The sequence below is a fragment of the Prionailurus bengalensis genome, chromosome A1 (genome assembly GCF_016509475.1).
Source record: "Prionailurus bengalensis isolate Pbe53 chromosome A1, Fcat_Pben_1.1_paternal_pri, whole genome shotgun sequence".
NCBI classification, from domain to species: Eukaryota; Metazoa; Chordata; class Mammalia; order Carnivora; family Felidae; genus Prionailurus; species Prionailurus bengalensis.
This window is the reverse complement of record NC_057343.1, coordinates 53,573,206-53,597,717: the sequence shown is the minus strand read 5'-3', so window position 1 is coordinate 53,597,717 and position 24,512 is coordinate 53,573,206. Positions and strand designations below refer to the sequence as shown.

The window sequence follows — 24,512 nt, the reverse complement described above, 5'->3', positions numbered from 1 at the left end:
TTTTATTTAAAAAAAATTTTTTTTTCAACGTTTATTTATTTTTGGGACAGAGAGAGACAGAGCATGAATGGGGGAGGGGCAGAGAGAGAGGGAGACACAGAATCAGAAACAGGCTCCAGGCTCTGAGCCATCAGTCCAGAGCCTGACGTGGGGCTCGAACTCACGGACCGTGAGATCGTGACCTGGCTGAAGTCGGACGCTTAGCCGACTGCGCCACCCAGGCGCCCAATCCTTACTTATTTTAGCTTCATTATTAGAATCTCAGGTTCTTGAAAGTAGACTCCAAGTCTTAAATTTTAAATGTCTTCCTGTTGTGTACAGCACCCAGTACAATACCTTGTGTGTGGTATGTTTAAATGCACTGGTTGATATTTGTAGTTTATATAACCATAACCTAAGCAGAAACGAGTGTAAACTATAAAATGTGCCATACGTTAGGGGCACCTCGGCTTTCTCAGTTGATTAATGTTCCTGCTTAGAGGTTGTGATCTCACGGTTTGTCAATTCAAGCCCCGAATCGGGCTCTGTGCTGACAGTGCAGAGCCTCCTTGGGATTATCTCCCTCCCTCTCTCTGTGCCCCTCCCCCGCTTATTCTCATTCTCTCACTCTCTGTCTCAAAATAATAAATAAATAAACTTAAAAAAAAAGAATCTACCGTACTTTAGAATTTTATTTCAGAGCAGCAGATATATGAGCAGTTTGAAAAGTTATTAATTCCTGGGTCTCTTTCTCTTTATTTTTACTTCATAGCATCTTCAGATTATGTAAAGCTTAAGTGATTTTTTTTTTAGGGGGAAAGGACAGTGAAGAGTATTAATGACATTTACTCAAAGCATTTTTGAATACTGCTATGTGCAAGCTGCTGGCCTCCATGGAGCTGCCCGGAAAAGAATTAATATATGGTAATTCTAGTCTAATGAATTTTACAGCTGGTAGAAGAGTTTTTCTATAATTAATTATTGGCTAAAATATTTTTCATTGCCTTCTTCATCCCTTTAACATTTGTTGAGTTGACTCATCACCACATTTCACTGCTGCATAGCAACTTGGCTTTTCCATGTGAACGCTGACTAGTTAAAATGGATTTAGCATTTTCTATATGTTTTAGCACTTTCTTACCTTGGGCTTATAATGTTTTCAGATAAAATTATTCTATATGCATAAATCAAGAGACAGGGATAGTATTATTAGCAAAACAGAAAGTAAGATATTCCAGTGTTTGGTGTCTAACATCAAGAATGACTAATTCAGGCGTGAGCTAAATGGTTTCTGGGAATTTTTTGTCTTCCTCCTGCTTCCTTAGCCCCAGAAACTAGAAAATGAGAGAAATGAGTGGACGGTATAAGCCCTCCCCTACCAGACTTATTACTTACTCCCATTACCTCTTCTCAGTGGAAAAATCTCAGTGGAAAAATCCTCAGTTAGTCTACAAATAATAACCTCAAATTGATAAAAGTTTATTTTTAACTTGGAGTCATATTTACTATTGTATATGTGTGTGAAATAATGAAATTCACTTGAAATCTGGTACTCAGTGATTCTTGAGCTATTTTACCAACATACAAGCAAATAAGTTTATGTATTCTTTCTGCTTCTTATATAATTAGTATCATACTTGGATGTCATTCTGTATAATACATAAAAGTGTTGTCTTTTTTTTTAAGGCTGCATAGTATTTCAGTGGATATGCCATAATTTAACCATCTGTATTGATGAACTGAATAAATACTATTGTAGTGCATACATTTATCACATGACGCACCCATATATACCCATCACTTAGGTTCTGCTGTTAACATTTTAGTGTATGTGCCACTATCCTTTGATTTTTTCAAAGTAAATTGCAAATGTCAGTGAATTTACCCCTAAATACTTATCATGCATATCATAAGAGTTCAGTATTTGTAATTTTTAAAAAGTTGATATAATTTATATACAGATCTTAAAGTGTACTCTTTGATAACTTTGACAAATGCATACATCTTTGTAACTCAATTCCCTATTAAAATAAAGAAGATTACCCTCATTCTGGAAAGTTTCCTCATTCTCCTCCCCATACTCCCATCTATCCATACAAACAATCACTATTCTGATTTTTTTTAATTTACTATATATTAATTTTGCCTATTATGGAACTTCATGTAAATGGAATTTTAAAATGGGTACTCCTGAACAAGACTTGTTTTTACTTCTCAAGATGTTCTTGAGATTTATCCATATTGTTGCATATATCTGTAGCTCCTTTTTATTGCTACGTAGTATTCCATTGTCCAGTGCATGCTGTGTAGTTATAATAATGCCTATGCTATTTTTAGTTTTGACTAGTTAATTGGACACAGTTTTTGTTTTTAATCAAAAATAATACATATTTGTAATAAAATTTGAACAGTATAGAAATATAAACTAAAAGTGAGTCTTCCTAGCCCCTTCTTGATCCCTGTACATAAATACATAATTGTATATATATAAAAATATACACGTATTATGTTTATTTAGGTGTGTACAGTTGACCTTTGAACAACCCTGGTTTAAATTGCATGGGTCCATTTATACATGGATATTTTACAGCATTTTGGATGTATTTTCGTAATAACTCTCAACATTTTCTTTTATCTAGCTTTATTGTAAGAATACAGTATGTAATCATATATAACATACAAAATGTGCGCTAAATGACTGTTTCTGCTCAGGTCATGATCTCACTGTTTGTCACATCCGTGGGTGGCTCATTCAGTTAAGTGTCCAATTCAGGTCAGGTCTTGAACTCAGGGTCATGAGTTCAAGCCCCACATTGGGCTTTTCCTGTGCATGGAGCCTACTTTAAAAAAAAAAAAAAAAGAAGAAGAAGAAACAAAGATGTTTGCAGGAGTCAAAAGTTATACACAGATTTTTGACTGTGTGGGGTTGGTGCTTCTAACCCTTGTTAGTTCAAGAGCTGACTGTAATTTTTTAACATAGGATAATTTTATTCATTTTTACTGTAACTGATATTACAGGTAACAGACGTGCTACATATCCTCTCTTATGAGTATATTCTTAAGTAGTTTCCTGTGTTGTTTTGTTTTTTTCCCAGTGGTTCCATAGTATTATGTTATGGGAATATACTATAATTTGCTTTTTTTTTTTTTATTTTTAATGTTTATTTTTGAGAGAGACAGAGTATGAGAGGGGGAGGGGAAGAGAGAGAGGAAGACACAGAATCTCAAGCAGGCTCCAGGTTCTGAGCTTTTAGCACAGAGCCCAATGTGGGGCTCAAACTCATGAACCGGAAGATCATGACTGGAGCTGAAGTCAGACACTTAACTGCCTGAGCCACCCAGGAACCCCTATAGTTTGTTTTAATAGTGCTTTATGTAAGACATGGTCATTAACTTTTTAGGAAAAAAACACCTTAGTGGGGTGCCCTGGTGGCTCAGTCGGTTCAGCGTCTGACTTCATCTCAGGTTATGATCTCACTGTTTGTGAGTTTGAGCCCCTGCTTGGGATTCTCACTCTCCTCTGTCTCTGCCCCTTCCCCACTTGCACTTTCTGTCTCAAAATGAATAAACAAACTTAAAGGAAGAAAAACATTAACTTATTTTCTTAAAGTATTAAATTCCTGCACATAGTTACAAGAAGGAAAACTTCCCAGAAGGCTTTGAAATGAAAAGTTAAAGTCCTCTTCATATTTCCTACCCTAGCATTGTTAATATGTAGTGTTTATACTTTTAAAACAGCTGATTCCAGTTTTATTGAGTGATTCTTCCATAGTTTACTTAGCCATATTCTTGTCATTTAGTTCATGTCCTAGGTTTTTTTTACTTTATAAATAACTGCAATGAACATCTTCCTGTATGTAGTTTGTTTCTTTTCTCTTTCTCTCCCTTATTCTTTCCTTCCTTTCCCTCCCTCTCTTTCATTCTATATCTCTCTCTCCTTCCCTCCCTTCTCTTTTTTCTTTGTTTCTCCTCACCCCCACTCCCAGTCTCATTAGAGAAGAATTCTTTTCCAGATGTCACCTAATGCTGCTGTTGGAGGCCTTTTTAACATTAAGAGATGTGTATTTGAAAGCTTAACCAGGTGTACTTTTGGTGGTGGTGGTTTAAATCCAGTAGTTCAGATGAACTTGTTTTATGAAGTTGCGTACCGTGTTGTGGCAAGTAATTTCTCTAGTTTTCTTGCCTCAGCCATTTAAAAAGTGGCAGAAGGAGAGATAATATGTCTGTATAAATTCTGGTCTGTTTTTGCTTTGTAACTTTCTGTGTCCTGCTATTTCCTACACTCCCTGCTTCTATGCCTACATTCCCCAGTTACTACTTTTCCATTGCTTATGCAATTTCCATTGCTGGCAATTAAAAAGTTGTTATGAAAAAACGTCTATACAAACCTTAAATATAAGGTTCATACAAATCTTTTTTTTTTTTTAATTTTTTTTTCAACGTTTATTTATTTTTGGGACAGAGAGAGACAGAGCATGAACGGGGGAGGGGCAGAGAGAGGGAGACACAGAATCAGAAACAGTCTCCAGGCTCTGAGCCATCAGCCCAGAGCCTGACGCGGGGCTTGAGCTCACGGACCGCGAGATTGTGACCTGGCTGAAGTCGGACGCTTAACCGACTGCGCCACCCAGGCGCCCCAGGATTCATACAAATCTTAAAAAGTTACTGCACATGATAAATAATTGAATGATTACAAATTATGCATATAAGCATTAAAATATGCAGTTCAGCAGGTCATTTGTTGCTCTTTGTAATAGTTTCTTTTAATTGAATAAATTTGCTGGGTAACTTTGTGTAAGTTTAAGGTATAAAGCATGTTATTTTGATACATTTATATATTTTCATATGTATGATTGCCAGTGTAGTGATACTTATCACATAATTATAATACAATATTATTGTCAGTGTCCATTATGTTGTGAATCAGGTCTCCATGACCTATTTACTATTATTTACGAGTTGTACCCTTAAACACCATCACTCTTATCTCCCTTCTCCCCCCACCCCCACCCATTCCCTGGTAACTATCATTTTACTCTGTCTTTAATAGAGTTAACTTTTTTAGATTTCAGTGTAATGTGCTGAAAGTCCATCCATGTTGTCAAAAAGGGAAGATATCTTCCTTTCTTGTGGCTGAATAATATTCCATTGTGTATATGTACCATATCTTTTTTATCCTTTTATCTGTCCACGGACATTTGAGTTCTTTTCAGATCTTGGCCATTGTGAATAGTGTTATGATTAAAATGGGAATTCATATATCTCATCAAAATCCTGTTTTCGTTTTCTTTGGGTATATACCCAGAAGTGGAATCATTGGCTTGAATGATAGATCTTTTAAAATTTTTTGAGGAACCTCCGTGTTACTTTTTGTAGTGGTTGGGCCAGTTTATGTTCCCACCAATAATGTAGAAGGGTTATCTTTTCACTACATCCCTACCAGCATCTGTCATTTCTTGTCTTGTCAGTGGTAGCTGTTCTAATATGTGTGAGGCAGTATCTTGTTGTTTCTGCATTTCCCTGATGATTAGTGCTATTTAGCATCTTTTCCATGTGTCTGTTGACCATTTTGATGTCCACTTTGGGCAAATGGCTGTTTAGTTCTCATTTTTTAATTGGAATGTTTGGTTTTGTTTGTGTTTGAGTGACCGTGTTCTTACATCTTTTGGATATTAACCGCTTCCAATTTATGCTTTACAAAAATCTTCTCCCTTACTGCAGGTTGTCTTCATTTTGTTGACAGTTTTGTTTGTTCTGCAGAAACTTTTTAGTTTGATGTAGTCCCACTTGTTTGTTTTTGCTTTTGTTGCTTTTGCTTTTGGTGTCTGCTTCAAAAACTCATTGCCAAGACCTATGTCAAGGAGTTTATCATGTATATTTTCCTCTAGGAGTTTCATGGTTTCTGGTCTTAAGGTTAGACCTTTAGTCTATTTTGAGTTAATTTGTGTATATGGTATAAGATACTGGCCCAGTTTTATTTATTTATTTTTTTGCATATGGCTGTCCCAGTTTTTCCAACACCATTTTCAAATTATTATTTTTATTTTGAGAGAGAACATGAATGGGAGAGGGGCAGAGAGAGAGGGAGAAAGAATCACAAGCAGATTCCACACTGTCAGCACAGAGTCCCCACATGGCACTCCATCCCACGAACCATGAGATTGTGACCTGAGCTGAAATCGAGTTGGATGCTTAATCAACTAAGCCACGCAGGTCCCCCTCCCAACACCATTTATTGAAGAGACTATAGACTGTCCTTTCCCCATTGTGAATTCTTGGCTCCTTTATTATAAATTAATTGGCCATTTGTGTGTGGGTTTATTTCTGGGCTTTATTCTGTTCTGTTGATCTGTGTGTCTGTTTTTATGCCAATACCATGCTGTTTTAATTACTACAGTTTGTAATATAGTTTGAAATCAGGGAGTATGGTGCCTCCAGCTTTGTTGTTTTTTTCACAAGATTGCCTTGACTATTCAGGGTCTTTTGTGGTTCCATACTAATTTTAGGCTTATTTTTTCTATTTCAGTGAATAGAATATGTAGGTTATATATGTGTATATATATATATATATATATATATATATGTAATACATATATATATAATGTATATGTAACATATATATGTATATTTTATAATAGAATATATACATTATATATTTTTTCTATTTCAGTGAAAATGACATTGTAATTTCTATAAGGATTGCACGAGCTATAGATTGTTTTGGGCAATGATGGACATTTTCACAATATTAATTCCTCCTGTCCATGAACATGGGATGTCTTTCCATTTGTTTCTTTGATTTCTTGTATTTTTTGTTGTACAAATCTTTCACTTCCTTGTTTAAATTTATTCCTATATATTTTATTATTTTTGGTGCTGTTGTGAAAGGGATAGTTTTCTTTATTTTTCAGATGATTCATCATTAGTATAAAGGAATGCAGCTGATTACTGTATGTTGATTTTGTATTCTGCAACTTTACTGAAATCAGTGATTAGTTCCAAAAGTTTTTTGGCTGAGTCTTCAGAGTTTTTTATTTATTTATTTATTTATTTATTTATTTATTTTCCAACGTTTATTTTTGGGACAGAGAGAGACGGAGCATGAACGGGGGAGGGGCAGAGAGAGAGGGAGACACAGAATCGGAAACAGGCTCCAGGCTCCGAGCCATCAGCCCAGAGCCCGACGCGGGGCTCGAATTCACGGACTGCAAGATCGTGACCTGGCTGAAGTCGGACGCTTAACCGACTGCGCCACCCAGGTGCCCCCAGAGGTTTTTTTTTTTTTTAAATAGATAAAATCATATCATCAGAAAATAATGACAGTTTTACTTTTTATTTTCCAATTTGGATGCCTTTTACTTTTTTGTCTAGCTTAATTGCTCTAGCAAGGACCTCCAGTAGTATATTGAATAAGAGTGGGCATCCTTGTGTTATTCCTGATCTTACAAGAAAAGCTTTCAGTTTTTCTCCATTGAGTATCATATGAACTGTGAGGTTTTCCTATATGATAGCATTTATTGTGTTGACTTCTGGCCCTTCTCTACTCAGCTTGTTAAGATTTTTTATCATAAAGGGATATTGTATTTTGTCAAATGCTTTTTTTACATCTATTGAGATGATCATGTGATTTTTGTTTTTCATTTTATTGATGTAATGTATTACATTTGTTGATTTGCATATGTTGAACCATTCTTCCATCCCAGGGATAAATCCCATTTCGTTATGATGTATAATCCCTTTAATGTGTTCTTTAATTTGGTTTGCTAATATTTTGTTGAGAAACTTTGCATTTGTATTCATTAGGGATGGTAGTCTGTAGTTTTTTTGTTTTTTTGTTTTTTTGGGGGGGGGTATTCTTACCAAGTTTTGATGTCGGTAATGCTAGCCTCATGAGTTTGGAAGTGTTCCCTCCTCCTTGCTATTTTGGAAGAGTATGAGGAGGATTGGTGTTAACTCTTTAAATGCTGCTTGGAATTCTCCAGTGAAACTGCATGGTCCTGGAGTTTTCTGTGTTGGGAGTTTTTGATTACTGATTCAGTCTCTTTACTTGTTATTTGTTCAGATTTTCTATGTCTTTTTATTCAGTTTTGGTCAGTTGTATGTTTCTAGGAATGTATACATTTCTTCTAGGTTATATAATTTGTTGACATAATTCTTCATAGCAGTACTTTAAAATTTTATGTATTTCTGTAATATGAGTTGTAATGTTTTTCATTTCTAATTTTATTTTTGTTTTTTGAGCCTTCACTTCTTTTCCTCTTAGTCTAGCTAAAGGTTTGTAAGGTTTGTTTATCTTTTCAAAGAACCAGGTCTTTGTTTCATTGATGATTTCTAATGATTTTCTGGTCTCTATTTCATTTATTTCCACTCTGATCCTTACCATTTTCTTCTTTCTGCTAACTTTGGGCCTAACTTATTCTTCTTGTTCCTTGAGGTGTAAATTTAGGTTGTTTACATGAGCTATTTCTAATTTTTTAATACATGCATTTACTGCTATAATTTTTCCTCTCAGAACTGCTTTTGCTGCATCCACAATATTTGATATATTGTGTTCTTATTTCATTTGCTTTGATATAATTTTTTATTTCCTATTTGGTTTCTTCTTTGATCCATTGGTTTGGAAGTGTGTTGCTTAGTTTCCATATATTTGTAGATCTTACTTTTCTCTTGTTAGTTTCTAGTTTCATACCATTGTGGTCAGAGAAGATAGTTGGTATGAATTTAGGCTTCCTAAGCTTGTCATGATTTGTTTTGTGGCCTACCATATGCTCTGTGTTGGAGGATGTTCTGTGTGCACTTGAGAATTTGTTTATTTTGTTTATTTTGTTAGATGGAATGTTCTATATGTCTGTTAAGAACACTTGGTTCTGAAATGTGGTTCATTCCAGTGCTTCCTTGTTTATGTTCTGCCTTGATAATTTATCCTTCACATAGTGGGATATTGAAGTCTCTCATATTTACTTACTGTATTGTCTGTTTTTCCTTTAAGATTTGTTTTAGTTGATTCATATATCTCAGTGCTTAGGATTTGGGAATGTATATATTTACCATTGTTATATCTTCTTGATGTATTAACCCCTTTATCATTATATAATAGACCTTCTTTGACTCTTGTTACCCCTTTTGGCTTGAAGTCTAGTTTTTTTCATGTGTTATGGCTCTGCTCACCTGTTTTTTTGTTTTTTTGTTTTTTTGGGTTTTTTTTTGGTTTGTTTGTTTTCTTAGAATATCATCTTCTGTCCTATCACTTTTCAGCCCACGTGTCATTAGAGTGGAATGAGTCTCCTATTGGCAGCATGTAGTTGGGTCTTGTTTTGTTTATATATCCAGCCACTTTGTGTTTTGCTTTGTTAAGTTTATTTTGAGAGAGACACCCATGCGTACAGGGGAAGGACAGAGGGAGAGAGAGGGAATCCCAAACAGGCTCCATGCATGGCTTGATCCCACAAACCGTGAGATCATGACCTAATCAAGAGTCAGATGCTCAGATGATTTGAGCCACCTGGGTGCCACCACTTTGTGTTTTGATTGGTGAGTTAATTCATTTATGCTTAGGGTAATTATTGATATGTAAGGATTTACTACAACCATTTCATATTTTTCCTTCTGGTTATTTTGTTTCTCTCTTGTTTTTCCTTTTGTTTCTGTCTGTAAGTTGGTTTTCCATGGTGATTTGCTCAGTCTCCCGTTTTTTGATGTTTCATGTATATGCTGTAGATTTTTGCTTTGTGATTACTATGAGGTTACACAAAACATTTCAGAGGTAATGAAGTCCTTTTTCTACTAATGAAAAATTTGTCTTCATTTTCCTATAATGGTTCTATCCTTTTACTCTTCCCCTTTTATATTTTTTTGATGTTGTAAGGTATGTCTTTTTATATTGTGATTTCATTATCAGGAGGTAACTATAGTTATTTCTTAATACTTTCTGAAATCTTTATGCTGTAGTTAAGAGTTTAATATACTATCTTAAAAAAGAGTTACAGTATTCTAATATTGAGTATTCTGAGTATTTATTACCTTAATCAGAATTTTCTGTACTTTGGTCTTTTCATTTCAGCTTGAGGCACTCCTTTTAACATTTCTTACAAGTATGTCTAGTGATGGCGAACTCCCTCAACTTTTGTTTGTCTAGGAAAACTTCTCTTCATTTTTCATAGCTCAAAGATAACTTTGCCAATGGAGTATTCTTGATTGTTTTTATCATTCAGTGTTCTGAATGTGTCATTCCATTCTCTCCTGGCCTATAGAGTTTCTGCTGGGAAACCTGCTGATAGCCTTACGGGGTGGGGTACCTTTGTAGGTTACTGGCATTTTTCCTTGGGCTGCCTTTATAATTCTTTATTGTTGACTTTTGACAGTTTTCATACAATGTGTCTTAAAGAAGTTTTTTTTTGTGTGTTGGTATAATAATGTGTTTTGTCAGCATTGTGGAGTTGTATCCAGTTCTTTCCCTGGGTTTAGAAAGTTCTCAACTATTATTTAAGTACACTCTGTGCTCCCTTCTCCCTCTTTTTTTTTTTTTTTTTTTTTGAGATACCCTTATTATGGAGCTTGAACTCAAGACCCTGAGATCAAGAGTCTACTGACTGAGCCAGCCAAGCACCCCAGGGTTTTTTTTTACTTTTTAAAAATCTTAAATCTGGGGCTCCTGGGTGGCTTGGTTGAGTGTCAGACTTTGGCACAGGTCCATGATCTCATGGTTCAGGAGTCAAGCCCTGCATTGGGCTCTCTGCTGACAGTGCAGAGCCGGCCTCAGATCCTCTGTCTCCCTTTCCCTCTGCTCCTACCCCGCCTCTTTCTCTCTAAGATAAACATTTAAAAAAAAATCTTAGTTTTTTCTCCCCTTCCACCTGGATCATTTCTATATTACTATCCTCGAGTGTGCTAATTCTTACTCTTCCATATGATCTGTTCTGTTTCCAGGGTATTCTAATTCATTCTTCATATATTCATTTCTTCACCCCAGAATTTCTTTTTTCTTTTTTTTAGAATTTTAACCTGTCTGGCAGAATACTCTTGTTTGTTAATTTTGTTCCTGGGATCATTTATTGTCTTTCTGAGTTTTTGAGTGGCTCATTGAATTTCTTCGTACTAGCTGTTTTATAGTTGTTTTATAGTCTTTATCAGTTAGATTACAATATTTTATGTCCTTTGGGTTCAGTTGCTGGAAAACTGTCATTTTCTTTTTGTGATTTCATATTACAGATGGAAAGGGCCTCTGCTCCATTTGAAGTAGTGAACACCTTTCTTATTTAGGCAAGGTTTTGTTTACTTTGATTCTTAGAATTCAACAGATTTGTAATTAGGAGCCTTCATTTTGTTTTCCAGAAGGTGGCACTATAGCACAAGTCTTTGGTTTCTCTTACCAGAACTAACTCATATTAAGGTTGTAAGCAGATGCATTAAAAGGAAAAAGAAAAAGTAGCAAAGGTGGCTGCAGAGCTTGAGGAGAGGTGTATATTTAGCACTTGGGGCTTTGGGTATGCCAGGGGCCTGCTGGGGAATCTTCAAGGTGGGGTGGGTACCAGAGGTCCATGAGTTATTCTCTTACTCCCCCTTTCCCCCTCCTCCCCCTGGCAGATAGCAAGAGACACTTTCCTTCAGTTTTCTTTGCCTACTTCCCTTTCCTTCTGCTGTTCGCAGGCACTGTGGTCTCTCTTCAGAGAGAGCAGCTGGGTTTTGCCGCCACTGCATGCATGGTCAGGTAGACAGACTCCTAGTCTCCCGCCTTTACCTTCCACCTCCTGTGCCAGAAAGGCTTGCTGGCTTGCTGCTGGACCAGCCACCACCTTCTTTGCTCTTGTTGCAGCCTCTCTGGTTCAGTCCACTCACTTTAAGGTGCACAGATGGATAGATCTCTCAGGTGTCCTGGTATCCCGTGTGGAGGTACTTTTTTTTCTCCTTTGGTTATGGATGTCCAATTAGGTGTAAAGCAAAGAGGAGAGAAAAAGGGAATGACTCAGGCCACTGTGATGCTGATGATTGTAATACAGTTTAAAATGTAAGAAGTACTTTAAGATATGTAATTTAGGACTTCTTTGGGGCATTTTATAAGAAATTGTCAATGTGTTATATGTTTGTACTATTTTTTAAATGATATCTCCAATTCTTTAAAAAATTTTTTTTTTAATGTTTTTATTTATTTTTGAGACAGAGAGAGACAGAGCATGAGCAGGGGAAGGGCAGAGAGAGAGGGAGACACAGAATCCGAAGCAGGCTCCAGGCTCCGAGCTGTCAGCACAGAGCCAGACGCGGGGCTCGGACTCACGGACCGTGAGATCATGACCTGAGCCAAAGTCGGAAGCTCAACTGACTGAGCTACCCAGGCACCCCCTTATTTTACTTTTCATAAAGTTTAATTCTTTATAATAGGAGACAGTGCAAGACACAGATCCCATTTTGAAAACTGTTCATAAACTTTCAGTGACCAGTCTGTGAAGTTTTTCATGCACCTTCTCAAATTGGATTGTGTTAAAGTTTTGATCTTCTGGTTACATTAAATAGCCAAAATTGGAAAAACCATTCTGCGAGGAATTATAACTATTCATTTTGGTTAGGAAGAGTCTTTTGAATCTAGCTAGCGTTTGTTGGTTTCAGAGTAAAGAATAGGTTTTATTGCCATGCTGAAATGTTTGGACATTTGGGAGACTAGGTTATGGAATACTGGGGAAGATCAAGCTGGGGAGTAACTTAATTAGATCTTTTTTTTAAAGAATGATACTGTGGTGTGTAGAGATTTGATTAGATTGTAATATTTTGGAGACATAATATTAGTTAGCATTTTTTTTCTTGTAGCTTTAAGAGTGAGTTGTGAATGCCTGAACTTGGACTTTGGCAGGAGGTACAAAGAGAGATGGTGATATTCTTGGGAGTTTCTGTACTAAATGTATATGAAGACCATATCAGCGGTGAGGGTATAGGAGGAAAAGGCAATGAGGAAGGACTTGTCAGTGTGCTAGGAGATGTTTTATTGACTTTTTTTGTATCTGTGACAGATCTTTAAACTTGTTAGTACACCTTTATATGTGTCATAATTGGTCTCGACCTAAACTGAGAGTTGTTTTTTGTGAGTTTTTGTTGATAATGCTCTTGATTTAGTATACCCTTACATAATGTGATAATCAGTAGATATTTCTCAACACATTGTGGTCGGGTCTGGGGTAAAGGTAGACATAGTTACCTAGAATCTCTGTAGGGGAAACAGACAAGCATACCAAGAGTAACAATTTATTTATTTATTTATTTATTTATTTATTTTTAATTTTTTTTTCAATGTTTATTTATTTTTGGGACAGAGAGAGACAGAGCATGAACGGGGGAGGGGCAGAGAGAGAGGGAGACACAGAATCGGAAACAGGCTCCAGGCTCCGAGCCATCAGCCCAGAGCCTGACGCGGGGCTCGTACTCCCGGACCGCGAGATCGTGACCTGGCTGAAGTCGGCCGCTTAACCGACTGCGCCACCCAGGCGCCCCAAGAGTAACAATTTAATAGTGATAGAAATATGTGTAGATCTTAAGGTCTGGCAATTTATAAAATGTTTCTACTTGGTTGAATTTTGTTATTATTTATCTCTCCCAAGGTGTTAAAATTTGCTCATGAGTGTTCAGAAAGGGGGATTCTATGACTGCTATTTCTATTGGATAATTCTGCTGCTTCTTGGTCATGAGAGAAAACACTTCCTAACTTCTTCCTTCCTTAGTAACTGAAGGAATGAAGTACCTCAGATTTGGTTTATAAGTAGGTAGAATGTGAATGAGTAACTGAAGGGGATGCCTTTGGAGGCCAGAGTCCTTTCCCAGAAAACTCAACTTTTCTGTGAATTGGAATGTAAAACATGTACTGAAATGTGGGGTTTTATTGTGGGCTGCCGTATCAGCACCTCACTTCCGGTCCCCACTTTTCTTTTAAGAAAGAGTTCTGTGACAACATGCTATAACCACACGTGTCTGTGCTCAGTTTGCCATTTGGGTTATTTATTACTCTTTGCACTGAACAATATAGAGGTTTGTTTCTTTTTTCTTTTTTCTTTTTTTAAATCCAAGTTACTTAACATATAGTGTAATAATGATTGCAGGAATATAATTTAGTGGATTCATTGCTTACATGTGTTTATGTATAATACCTAGTGCTCATCCCAACAAGTGCCCTCCATAATGTCCATTGCCAGTTTAGCCCATCCCCCCACCCAATACCCCACCAGCAACCCTCAGTTCTCTGCATTTTAAGAGTCTCTTATGGTTTGTCTCCCTCTCTGTTTTTAACTTCTTTTTGCTACCCTTCACCTATGTTCATCTGTTTTGTTTCTTAAATTCCACATATGAGTGAAATTCTGTGATATTTATCTTTCGCTTATTTCGCGTAGCATAATCCACTCTAGTTCCATCCACATTGTTGCAAATGGTAAGATTTCATTCTTTTTGATCGCTGAGTAATGGTTCCATGAACAATACAGTTTTACAATCTGAGTTAGTGGGTCTTATCTTTGAGAAGCTGACGACTGACTTTGTCTTTGAATTAGATACTTAGCAGATACTTTCTAAATGAATTTTAAAGTTTATTTATTTTGAGAGAGAGGAGAGAGTGCATGCACAATAGCGTGAGCAGGGGGAGGAGCAGAGAAAGGGGGAAGGAGAGAATCCCAGGCAGGCTCCGTGCCCAGCACAGAGCCCTACTCAAGGTGGGCCCAATCTCAAGACTGAGACCATGACCTGAGCTGAAACCAAGAGTCAGATGCTCAGCTGACTGAACCACCCAGGTGCCCCTCTAAATGAATTTTAAAACAGTGGTTCTCAAGTGTGGTGGGAGGACTCCTGGGCTTTCCTGAGATTAAGGTCTGTGAAGTCCTCACTTTTCCAACTATTCATCTGTTTGAGGTCAGATTTCTCTATGTATTTCAACCAGAATAGCATATCCCAACAGATTGAATATAAAAGTAGATATTAGAATTGGTCTGTTTTCTTTTAAGCCATACATTTAATGGTGTTTCCAAAAATTGTGAAACATCATCAGTCCTCTCACTACATTTTTACTTTGTTGTGGAAATATAATTATCTTTTCATACAAAAAAACCAAAAAAACAAAAAACAGGGTATTTAGTTTCAGAGGAGGCTATTAGTCATGGAACTCTGCCCATCCCTGCCTTGTGTAGGGATAGGACCCAAACTGGAGAAGATTAGTTATTTTCAAGGACCAGGGGCAGCTGCCTTCCTCTGGATTCACTAGCTGTCAGAATGCATAAGCCTGGAACTGCTCAGGGTCATCTCTGTTGCCACCTGGAGAGGGCCTGCCTTAAAATGAAGTGAATTCTGGGCAAAACAGAATGGAAAAGAGGGTCCTGGTGACATCATTTCAACTCCTGGATCCAGCTATGCCTAAAGTTAACTTTAGCTTTACACTTCCCATTTATTAAATTCCTCCTTTTGATTACCCCGCCCAAAGGGCTATTTATGTTAAATTGTAGATTTGTTATTTTTTGACTTATATTTATATAAATAATTGTTATACTTATTTTATGATTTGTTATTTTATACTAAATAATTTAAATTATTTTCAGTTTTAATTTCTAATTTGGTAAATACTGATAGATGTAACCCTTTTATTTTTTAAGTTCATTTATTTATTTTGAGAGAGAAAGGAAGTGCATGTACACACGAGCAGGGAAGGAGGGGCAGAGAGAGGGAGAGAGCGCCCAAGCAGGCTTGTGTGGCTTGAACCCACAAAACATAAGATCCAAAATCAAGAGTTAGACGCTCAACCAGCTGAACCACCCAGCAGCCCCAGATAGATGTACCCCTTTTAAATAAAAGCTCTTTGGTGTTCTCTATAGTTTTTAACATGTAAAGGAATCCTGAGACCAAAATGTTTGAAAACTACCATTGTTAAGGTGTTGCTGCTATTTCTTGGGGGTAATATAGGGAATGAAAGAACTGACTGAACAGTTTTCAGTGTTGTAATTATATATATTGTGGTAAGTGTTTGCAGTGATAAGTGATTTGTATGATGCTCATGGATCGATCATGTTTAGATATGCTTATATTTTATATTGTAGAATGAAGTTGTGTGATAATTCTAAAGAATAACCTTTCTTTAAAGATTTTTTTCTCTGAAGGTTTTTGCGGTAGCTCATTACTGCATACAAATAATCTATTTTTGCCTCCTTACTTGAATTGAATGAAGCTGTATAATAAACTATGGCAATTGAGTTTTTCAGTATATGCATTATGTTTGTTGCAATGGATTTGGATTTCTAAATGATAATCCTAAGCATAGAATAATAGAACTATGACTTTGATGCAAATTAGATATTTTTCTTGAATATAAAGTGAAAATTTGGTAGGAACAGATGTGGGTGTATATCCGTGTTCTAAAGTTACTGAGTTAACATATTTAAATTTAATTTTTAATTTCCACTGCCACCTCCAGCTACACCTTCTCAAGATTACCGAAAATGGAAGCTTGGGTTCAGTTCCTTCATTTATCTTCCACTGAGTTTCTAAAGCCTTGCTTGAGAAACTTGAGTAAAACAAAACAAACTTCTTTTTGAAAAAATGTACTAGAAGGGTACCTTTTTTAATTTTAATGTGCCATTACTATTTTGAAACTCCTAAATTAAAAGGTAAAAACTAATATGAAAAGTGTGTCAGGAGGATTAATTTACAATCATTGTAACTAGGGGCAATTTGATTCATGCTGTTTAAAGTATTACTTAATAAAAGTCTCTTCCTCTGGGGTATTTTATTACTTTTTTTAATGTTTATTTTGAGAGAGAGTGAGCCTGTGCCCACAGGAGAGGGGCAGAAAGAGGGAGAGAGAATCTCAAGCAGGTTCCATGCCCAGCACAGAGCCTGACATGGGGCTCCATCCCACAAACCGTGAGATCATGACCTGAGCCAAAACCAAGAGTTGGGGTGCTCAACTAACTGAGCCACCCAGGTGCCCCTGGGAGATTTTATTTTAGCATTTGACTTTCTGAATTGCTTTGGCTTCTCCAACTTACTTAGTGTATGTACTTCCCTCCCCAGATACTGTTGGAAGAGAATGACCTTAGATGGTCACCCGTGCTAATGCTTTTCACTATTATTACTCTATCCTTAACATAAATTCAAAGATTGTTAAAATTTTACTTTTATGTCTTTACAATTTTTGGTTTAAATGACTTCATAGTGATTTGGACTTTTAATTTGTCAAAGCTCACTGAAAGAGTTAATTTTAAATCTTTACAGAAGTGAGAGGTTAGAAATCCAGCTGTTCATGAATGCTGTCTTTGCTCCATTCCACTAGACTTCTGTGCCTCAAGTGTCAAATAAGCATCCACTCCAGGCCTTTTCTCTTGAGTTCCCTTGGTCTAGGCTGTCCTTTTTCCAGATAGCCCAAAGCTGGTTTGTACTCCATTTTGATCCCTGTTTAGATTCAGTTTAATGTTACTTCATCAGGGTCCTTCCCTGATGATCTTATCTAATATGTATTCATTCATTCCTCTCCTCTTTCCTGTTTCTTCCTCCTTCCTTTGCTTCATTCCTTTTACTCTGTTTTATCCCCATACTTTACCTCAGAGCACTTGTCTACATGACAGTATGTTGTGTATATCTATGTGTGTATTGTGTCGCCTCACTATACCCCTAATGTAAATTCTATGAGAACAGGAACTTAAGTTTTCTCAAAGTTGTATCCTCGAGATCTAGAATTGCGCCTTACGTAGTACATGCTTAAATATTTTCAAAAGATGATTGTGATATTTGGAAGATAATCAGTAAATCATGTTATTTTCAGTACTTTATGAAGATGAAAAAGAAAGGATCCCTGAGAAAAGTGAGCGGTTGATCTAGTGAGATAGATTTGAATATATTTTCTTTCTCTGTCTCAGTATTTTGTCTTAGATGCTGTGTTAGGCCCAGAGGCTACTTATGTGAGTAAGAAGTTTTATTTTTGGACTTTCGTATGTTTTTGGTAAAATTCTCGTATATAATAGTGAATATTTTGTTTATAATGCCAGGTAACTTAATTTTTCTTATTACTAATATTTACAAGTCCATAATTATAAACAATACTGTATTATCTTATATTTCATATATCTGCATGAACAAAATTAAACCTAAGGGATTAAACTCTTACAGTTTTGTGAGCGATTTACTATCCATTCCAGTGCTTATCTGCCAGGGGCTGTTCAGCTTATGCTCAAAACCATTCTGATGATGGAAAACTCCCTTTCTTCTAAGCAGTTTATTCTGCCTTTGGGAGGCTTCTGGTTATTAAAAAAAGTTCATCTCTATTTTAAGCCAAAACCTGTTGCTTCCACTTACTGGTTCTAATTATATCCCATGGAGGATGTATTGAATACGTGTAATCTTTTTTGTGATAGCCCTTCAATTATTTGAAAACCCACCAAGTTTTCTCTGACATTTCAATTTTCCAGGCTGAGAATCCCTAGTAAGCTATCTGATAATGATACTCATTTACTATTCTGGTCATTTCCCAGGAATCCGTTTGAGTTTGCTTATGTAGTTATAAAAGGTGGTACCTAGAAATGAAAGCTTTGGCTCTCTTTACTGTATAGGAGAGCTGCACTGTCCTCTTTAGTACTTAGTTTTTTATTTTATTGCATCTTTATGATTTAAGTTTTTCCCCAACCACTTCACACTTTATCTCATATGACTTAATAACTAAAATACCTAGTTGTTCCTCTTCCACTCCATATTTCACAAGTGGTGTTGGCAAATCATGTCTTATGCCTGCTTTATTTTGTAGTTTATGGTTTCTTTGTGTTTTGCCCACCCAGCCCTCTTCAACCCCCAACACACACACACACACACACACACACACACACACACACAAGGGTAATTGGAGTTGGGGCACTCTGTGGTTAATTTGATGTTTTATTGGCAGATTATGTACTTGCTTGGTTGAGAAGTACTTAATGGAACTTAGATTGAGGGAATTTGGCCTGTTTTCTAAGATAGGGATGAAGTTGGTCACTAAGTGTTCTTTGTACTGAAACTATTTTCAAAATCTGTTCTTTCTTTCGCTGTCTCTGGTGTGAAAGGAGATTGCAGTCTCATTTTTCTTTCACTGTTTCTAGAATGCTAGTAACATAGCATAGGGTAAAGTCTAGCTCTGACAAGATATATTCATTCAGTCTACAAACCCCTCATCAACAGTGGCAACTGGTGCAGTAAAGTACCACATGAACAATCTTGCTTGCCATGGAGACTTTTTAAATAGCCCCTTACTATTTTAATATGATTTTCTTTGGTTAGGTGATTTAAACGTTTTTACTGCATTAATTTTGCATAGCAGGTTATTGCAAGGTGTTCAGGTAATGTAGCATTGGCACATTTAATTAAGATAGAAAAGAGAACACATATTTTGCCTTTTTTTTTTTAAATTTGTTTTTTCAACGTTTTTTATTTATTTTTGGGACAGAGAGAGACAGAGCATGAACGGGGGAGGGGCAGAGAGAGAGGGAGACGCAGAATCGGAAACAGGCTCCAGGCTCCGAGCCATCAGCCCAGAGCCTGACGCGGGGCTCGAACTCACGGACCGCGAGATCATGACCTGAGCCGAAGTCGGCTGCTTAACCGACTGCGCCACCCAGGCGCCCCTATTTTGCCTTTTCTTCTTGATTTATGACATTGTGGCATATTACTTCTGTAGTTCAGATTTTTTTACTGAACTGTAATTTTCAAGTACATACCATTTTTATTTTTAAAAATAAATATGAAATCTTATAAGATTTAAGAAAAATTGCCTCTCAAGTATAAATTTACCCATTTTTCTGTTAAATGTGAAATTATAAACCTTGCTTCTACCATATAATTTACAGTCTAACAGATTTTAAAAAGTAATTTGCCCTTTCAGACAATTTCAAGCATTTAGAATATTTGTGTATGGTAGTTGATTTGCTGTGGTGGTTGTTATTTTTATTGGTTTTTGATTTGATTCAGTTGCTTCCTGTAGAAGATGTTGAGTAATCATTGTTCAGAAATGATTCCGTCCTGCTGTTTTATAAAATTATAGTCTGTAAACCATAATATTACAGAAATCGCAAGGGTTTTTTTTCTAGATTTTTAGCTGGTAAAATTTTAATTGACTTACAGTGTCCTGTTTAGAAAAATAATGCAGCAACAATGAGATAGATTTGGTGTTTAGTTAAGAGAAATATAAAGTCACAGTTAAGTCATTAGAAAAGCCATTACTAAGTTGAAAATTCACCACAACAGTCAGACCAGTGTTGAATTAAATTGTAGCATTTGGACTCAGTGTAGAGAGTCTGAATTGGTTTATTAACAGCAGTGCAATAAAACAGTATAACACAGTGATAGTATTATGTATCACAGTGATTTCCAACAAATTGAAGTTTGTTTAGCTTATGTCTGGTTAAGTAAGTGTTTAGTCGACTGTGTTTATTCAGGTTACCTAACATGAATAGGTATTGTTTCAGGGTCTCTCATGCAGTATTACCAGATTGCTGGATCTAAGTAAAGCTATAGGTACATCATGAGATTATATTTGTCCCATTTCTTCATGCTTATTTTTATCATAGATGTAAATATTTCTATGCCCATTATGATAAAACATGAAAAAAATTGCCATAAATCATTTTGTCTCTTTTCTTTAAAGTGTGGGTTTAAGTACGTACATTGAAATAAATTTCAAAGGAAAAGTCTTAAAAAATTTTTTTCATGTACCGTTGGAACAGATTTCTTTTTTCTTCTTGTTTAGGTAATAGCCCATTTCAAGTCTTTGTAAATAAATGGAAATAGATCTATGAGGAAAGTTGACTTACGATTACTAACAAATTACCCTGAAACTTAATTTAGTAGCACAGCAGACATTTATCACCTCATGACCTTTATCATTCCTGGGTCAGGAATTTAGAAGCATGTTAGCTGAGTATTTCTGCCTCGGAATCATGAGATTGCAGTTAAGCTGTCGATCAGTTCTGTAGTCTTCTCAAGGTTCTACTGAGACTGTAGAATCGGCTTCCAAGCTCACTCACATGTGGTTATTGGCAAGAGACTCAGTTGTCTGGCTGTTGGCTAGAGCTCTCATTTCATTGCCACATGGTGCTTTCCATAAGGCTACTTGAGTGTCCTTGGAACATGGCAGCTGATTTCTCTAGAAGTGAATCCAGAAAGAGCGCATTCTTCTGCTGTTCTGTTTAGTTAAGCACCTAAATTGAGCCCTCTCTCAAAGGGTGGGGAATCAGGCTGTACCTTCTGAAGAGAAGAGTGAAGAATTTGAAGACATACTTATCACAGCAATGTAGACTAGGAAGTCTTACGTATATGATAAATGCTATATACTATTTTCTTAATAGAGTAGTTGTCAATTCTGACACTGTATTAGACTTAACCTGCAGCCTTTATGAAACATTGAAGCAAAACATAGATGGTTGTATTAGGCCTGTTGATTGACTTGCATTCAGGTTTTTCCATAGGTGTTTCTATTGTACAACCAAAGCTGTTCACTGTCTTTTTTTAAGATGTACTTTTTGATTCAGTGACATAGGTTATCGCTATACTTTTGTAGAACTGTTACAGAATAGAGCTAAATACAGAATGTACAGTTCATAGCACAAACTAGATTAGTAGATATTAATGCTTGGCTATTGCTAGTATTTTATTGTTATTCACCCTGACTTGTAAAATGGTCATTAATTAAATAGGTAACAATCTTAGCTTAGTTGAAAAAGAGTTATCTGACTTTGATGGCCCAGGCATCAAAAACTTTCTCCCCTCACTCTGTTCCTCCTTCACTTGTCCCCGCTACCTGCTCCCCCGACTCAAAAAAAAGAAAAAAAAAGAAAAAGAAAAAGAAAAAAACAACCAATAACCATAATTATTTGTTTATACTTTCACATATTTGTTATTCAAACATAAGCCAATCCAAATATATAATTTCTTCTCTTTTTCCCACACAAATGGTAATATACATGGTTTTCTCTACCTTTTTAAACTTGCCTCTTAAATTTAACAAATTCATAGGGAACATTTCTGTAGTAGGAAAACTTCTTCATTCTTTTTTGCATTTTTTTGGTGTATCCCATTCCTTGTGTAGATTGACTATACTATAATTGCTTTTTCCAGTCCTCTGTAAATGGACATTTGCATTTTTATTTTCAATCAGTGTGACAGTGAATGACTTGTACATGTGTCATTTTGAGTATGTAAGTATGTCTGTGAGGCAACTTCAGAGAAGTAGAACTGCTGTCCGTTGTACTTGTGATTGTAAGCTGCCATACCTTAGGGGCTACTGCTTTCCTCACAGCAGCCACGGTGTTTGAGAAAAACTGCTTGTATGCTCATAGTCTTATCTCCAGAATATATTTTCATATTTTTTAGATTTTTGCCAATTTTATAACCAAAAAATAATATTTCAGTATAGCTTAAGTTTGAATTTATCTTATGGATGAGGGTGTATTTTTACTCATATTCAGACTGACTTTTCTTTTTCTGTTCAGCATCTATTTGTATTCTTTGTCTTTTTTCTTTTATGGTTTTGGTCTTACTAATTGATAGAAACTCTGCATATTAGGAGAATTCACCTTTTGCAAAAAACAATTTGAGCTTTTTTTATTTGTCTTTTGACTCTTCATTCTGAAGTTTTGCCTTTTTTTTGTACAATCAAATTACTCTTGTGATAACTTGCCATAACTCAAAAAGTCTTCATTATTCCAGAGTTCCAAAGTAACTGTTTTATTTTTTTCTGGATACTTTAATGCCCTTTATAAAAGCTAAAGTTTCTGTTGTTAATGTACTATGTAGTGGGTTTTCAGGTTTTATTTTAGTGTCCTCTCTGTCTGGATTTTCTTAGCTAATTTAGTTATTGGGATGGAGGGGAAGCCTTTTTGGATTTTTATTGGTGCCACACTAATACTATGTTTTTGGTGTTTTGATACTGTTTTTACTTTGTTAAAACTTCTCTTTTAAATAATAGTAAAGCCTGCTGAGTTTTTAATACATATGTTAGTATATATGTGGAAGGATACTGAGTAATGGCCACATATATCATGTAAAATACATTACTATAAGAGAGAACTTCTATTTCTTCATTGCTTTATGGGCGAGGTGCTTTTTACATATATTAACTCACTTAACTACCGTACTGAGTCAGTTTTATAACTGGAGTTTTTAGAATGTGTAATTGCTTATGGCTAAATTTCCTTCAACATTGTTTTTTTCTTCAGCTGTGATGCAGATCCATCAGCCCTAGCAAAATATGTTCTCGCTTTGGTAAAGAAAGATAAAAGTGAAAAAGAGTTAAAGGCATTATGTATTGATCAACTGGATGTATTTCTTCAAAAAGGTAAAAAAAAAAATCTTTGGTTTAAAAATACTAGTTTATTTCAATAAATCATTTAAAGGAAGATTTTCCACAATATGAAAGAAACTCAGAGAACAGGCTCTAATTGTCATAAACAGTATATTACTGATGTTAGCCATATATGGAAGCTTTTTTTCCCTTAACATCTGTATTCTCTTTTTTAAAGCATGCTGATACTTTTCCTTAAAAGATTAAATGACTGAATGCTTGTTTATTTAAAAATAGTACTGCTTAAGAAACTGCTTTGAATGTTGTCTAGATAGTGCTTCTAACTTTTTTCATGTTGCCACCATCTAGATAATGATGATATTTATGTTTGGCACACAGGGCACGGGGTACATGGAGACAAGTCATGGATGGAAGCAACTGGCCTAAAAGCCCTGGCCATCCTAGTCCCTCTACCCTGAAATTGAATGGATTAGTATTACCATAGGATTTGTGCCATGGCACACTGGTTGGAAAGCTCTTGGTGTTATAGTGTTCTAGATTTATAAAAGTCAGTGTATATTTCATCATATTGAACTCTGATGTGTAGAGGGGAAGAATTGATGTCTTAGCAAATCTCTTTAATCTGTGGGGTTTTTTTGGTTTTATTTGTAGAGACACAGATATTTGTGGAAAAACTTTTTGATGCTGTGAATACAAAGAGTTATCTACCTCCTCCAGAGCAGCCATCATCAGGAAGCTTAAAGGTAGAATTTTTTCAGCACCAAGAAAAAGATATAAAAAAAGAAGAGGTAAGAATTTGTGTTAAACCTTGGATGTTCTTTAAAAGCATATAAGGAGGGGCACCTGGGTGGCTCAGTCAGTTAAGCGTCTGACTTCAGCTCAGGTCACGATCTCACGGTCTGTGAGTTCGAGCCCCGTGTTGGGCTCTGGGCTGATAGCTCAGAGCCTGGGGCCTGCTTCCGATTCTGTGTCTCCCTCTCTCTCTGCCCCTCCCCCGTTCATGCTCTGTCTCTCTCTGTCTCAAAAATAAATAAACATTAAAAAAAAAATTTTAAAGCATATAAGGAATTAGGGGTGCCTGGGTGGCTTAGTTGGTTAAATGTCCGACTTCGACTCAGGTCATTACCTTACGGTTCATGAACAAGTTTGAACCTTTCATCGGGTTCTGTGCTGACTGCTCAGAGCCTGGAGCCAACTTTAGATTCTTTGTCTCCCTGTCTCTCTCTCTCTCTGCTCCTCCCCCCACTCATGGTCTGTC

The 24,512-nt window shown here is 36.1% G+C and overlaps 1 protein-coding gene across 19 annotated transcripts in view; it reads left to right on the top strand.

The window, feature by feature from the left end:
* Positions 1-24,512, top strand: part of RBM26 (RNA binding motif protein 26) — an 84,647-nt gene that overhangs the window by 8,055 nt on the left and 52,080 nt on the right. For all 19 annotated transcript variants that reach the window (XM_043581377.1, XM_043581349.1, XM_043581329.1 and 16 more), the window contains exons 2-3: positions 23,169-23,287; positions 23,906-24,042. In XM_043581377.1, coding sequence (XP_043437312.1) covers positions 23,169-23,287; positions 23,906-24,042 — 256 coding nt within the window. The remainder of the gene's footprint in view (positions 1-23,168; positions 23,288-23,905; positions 24,043-24,512) is intronic.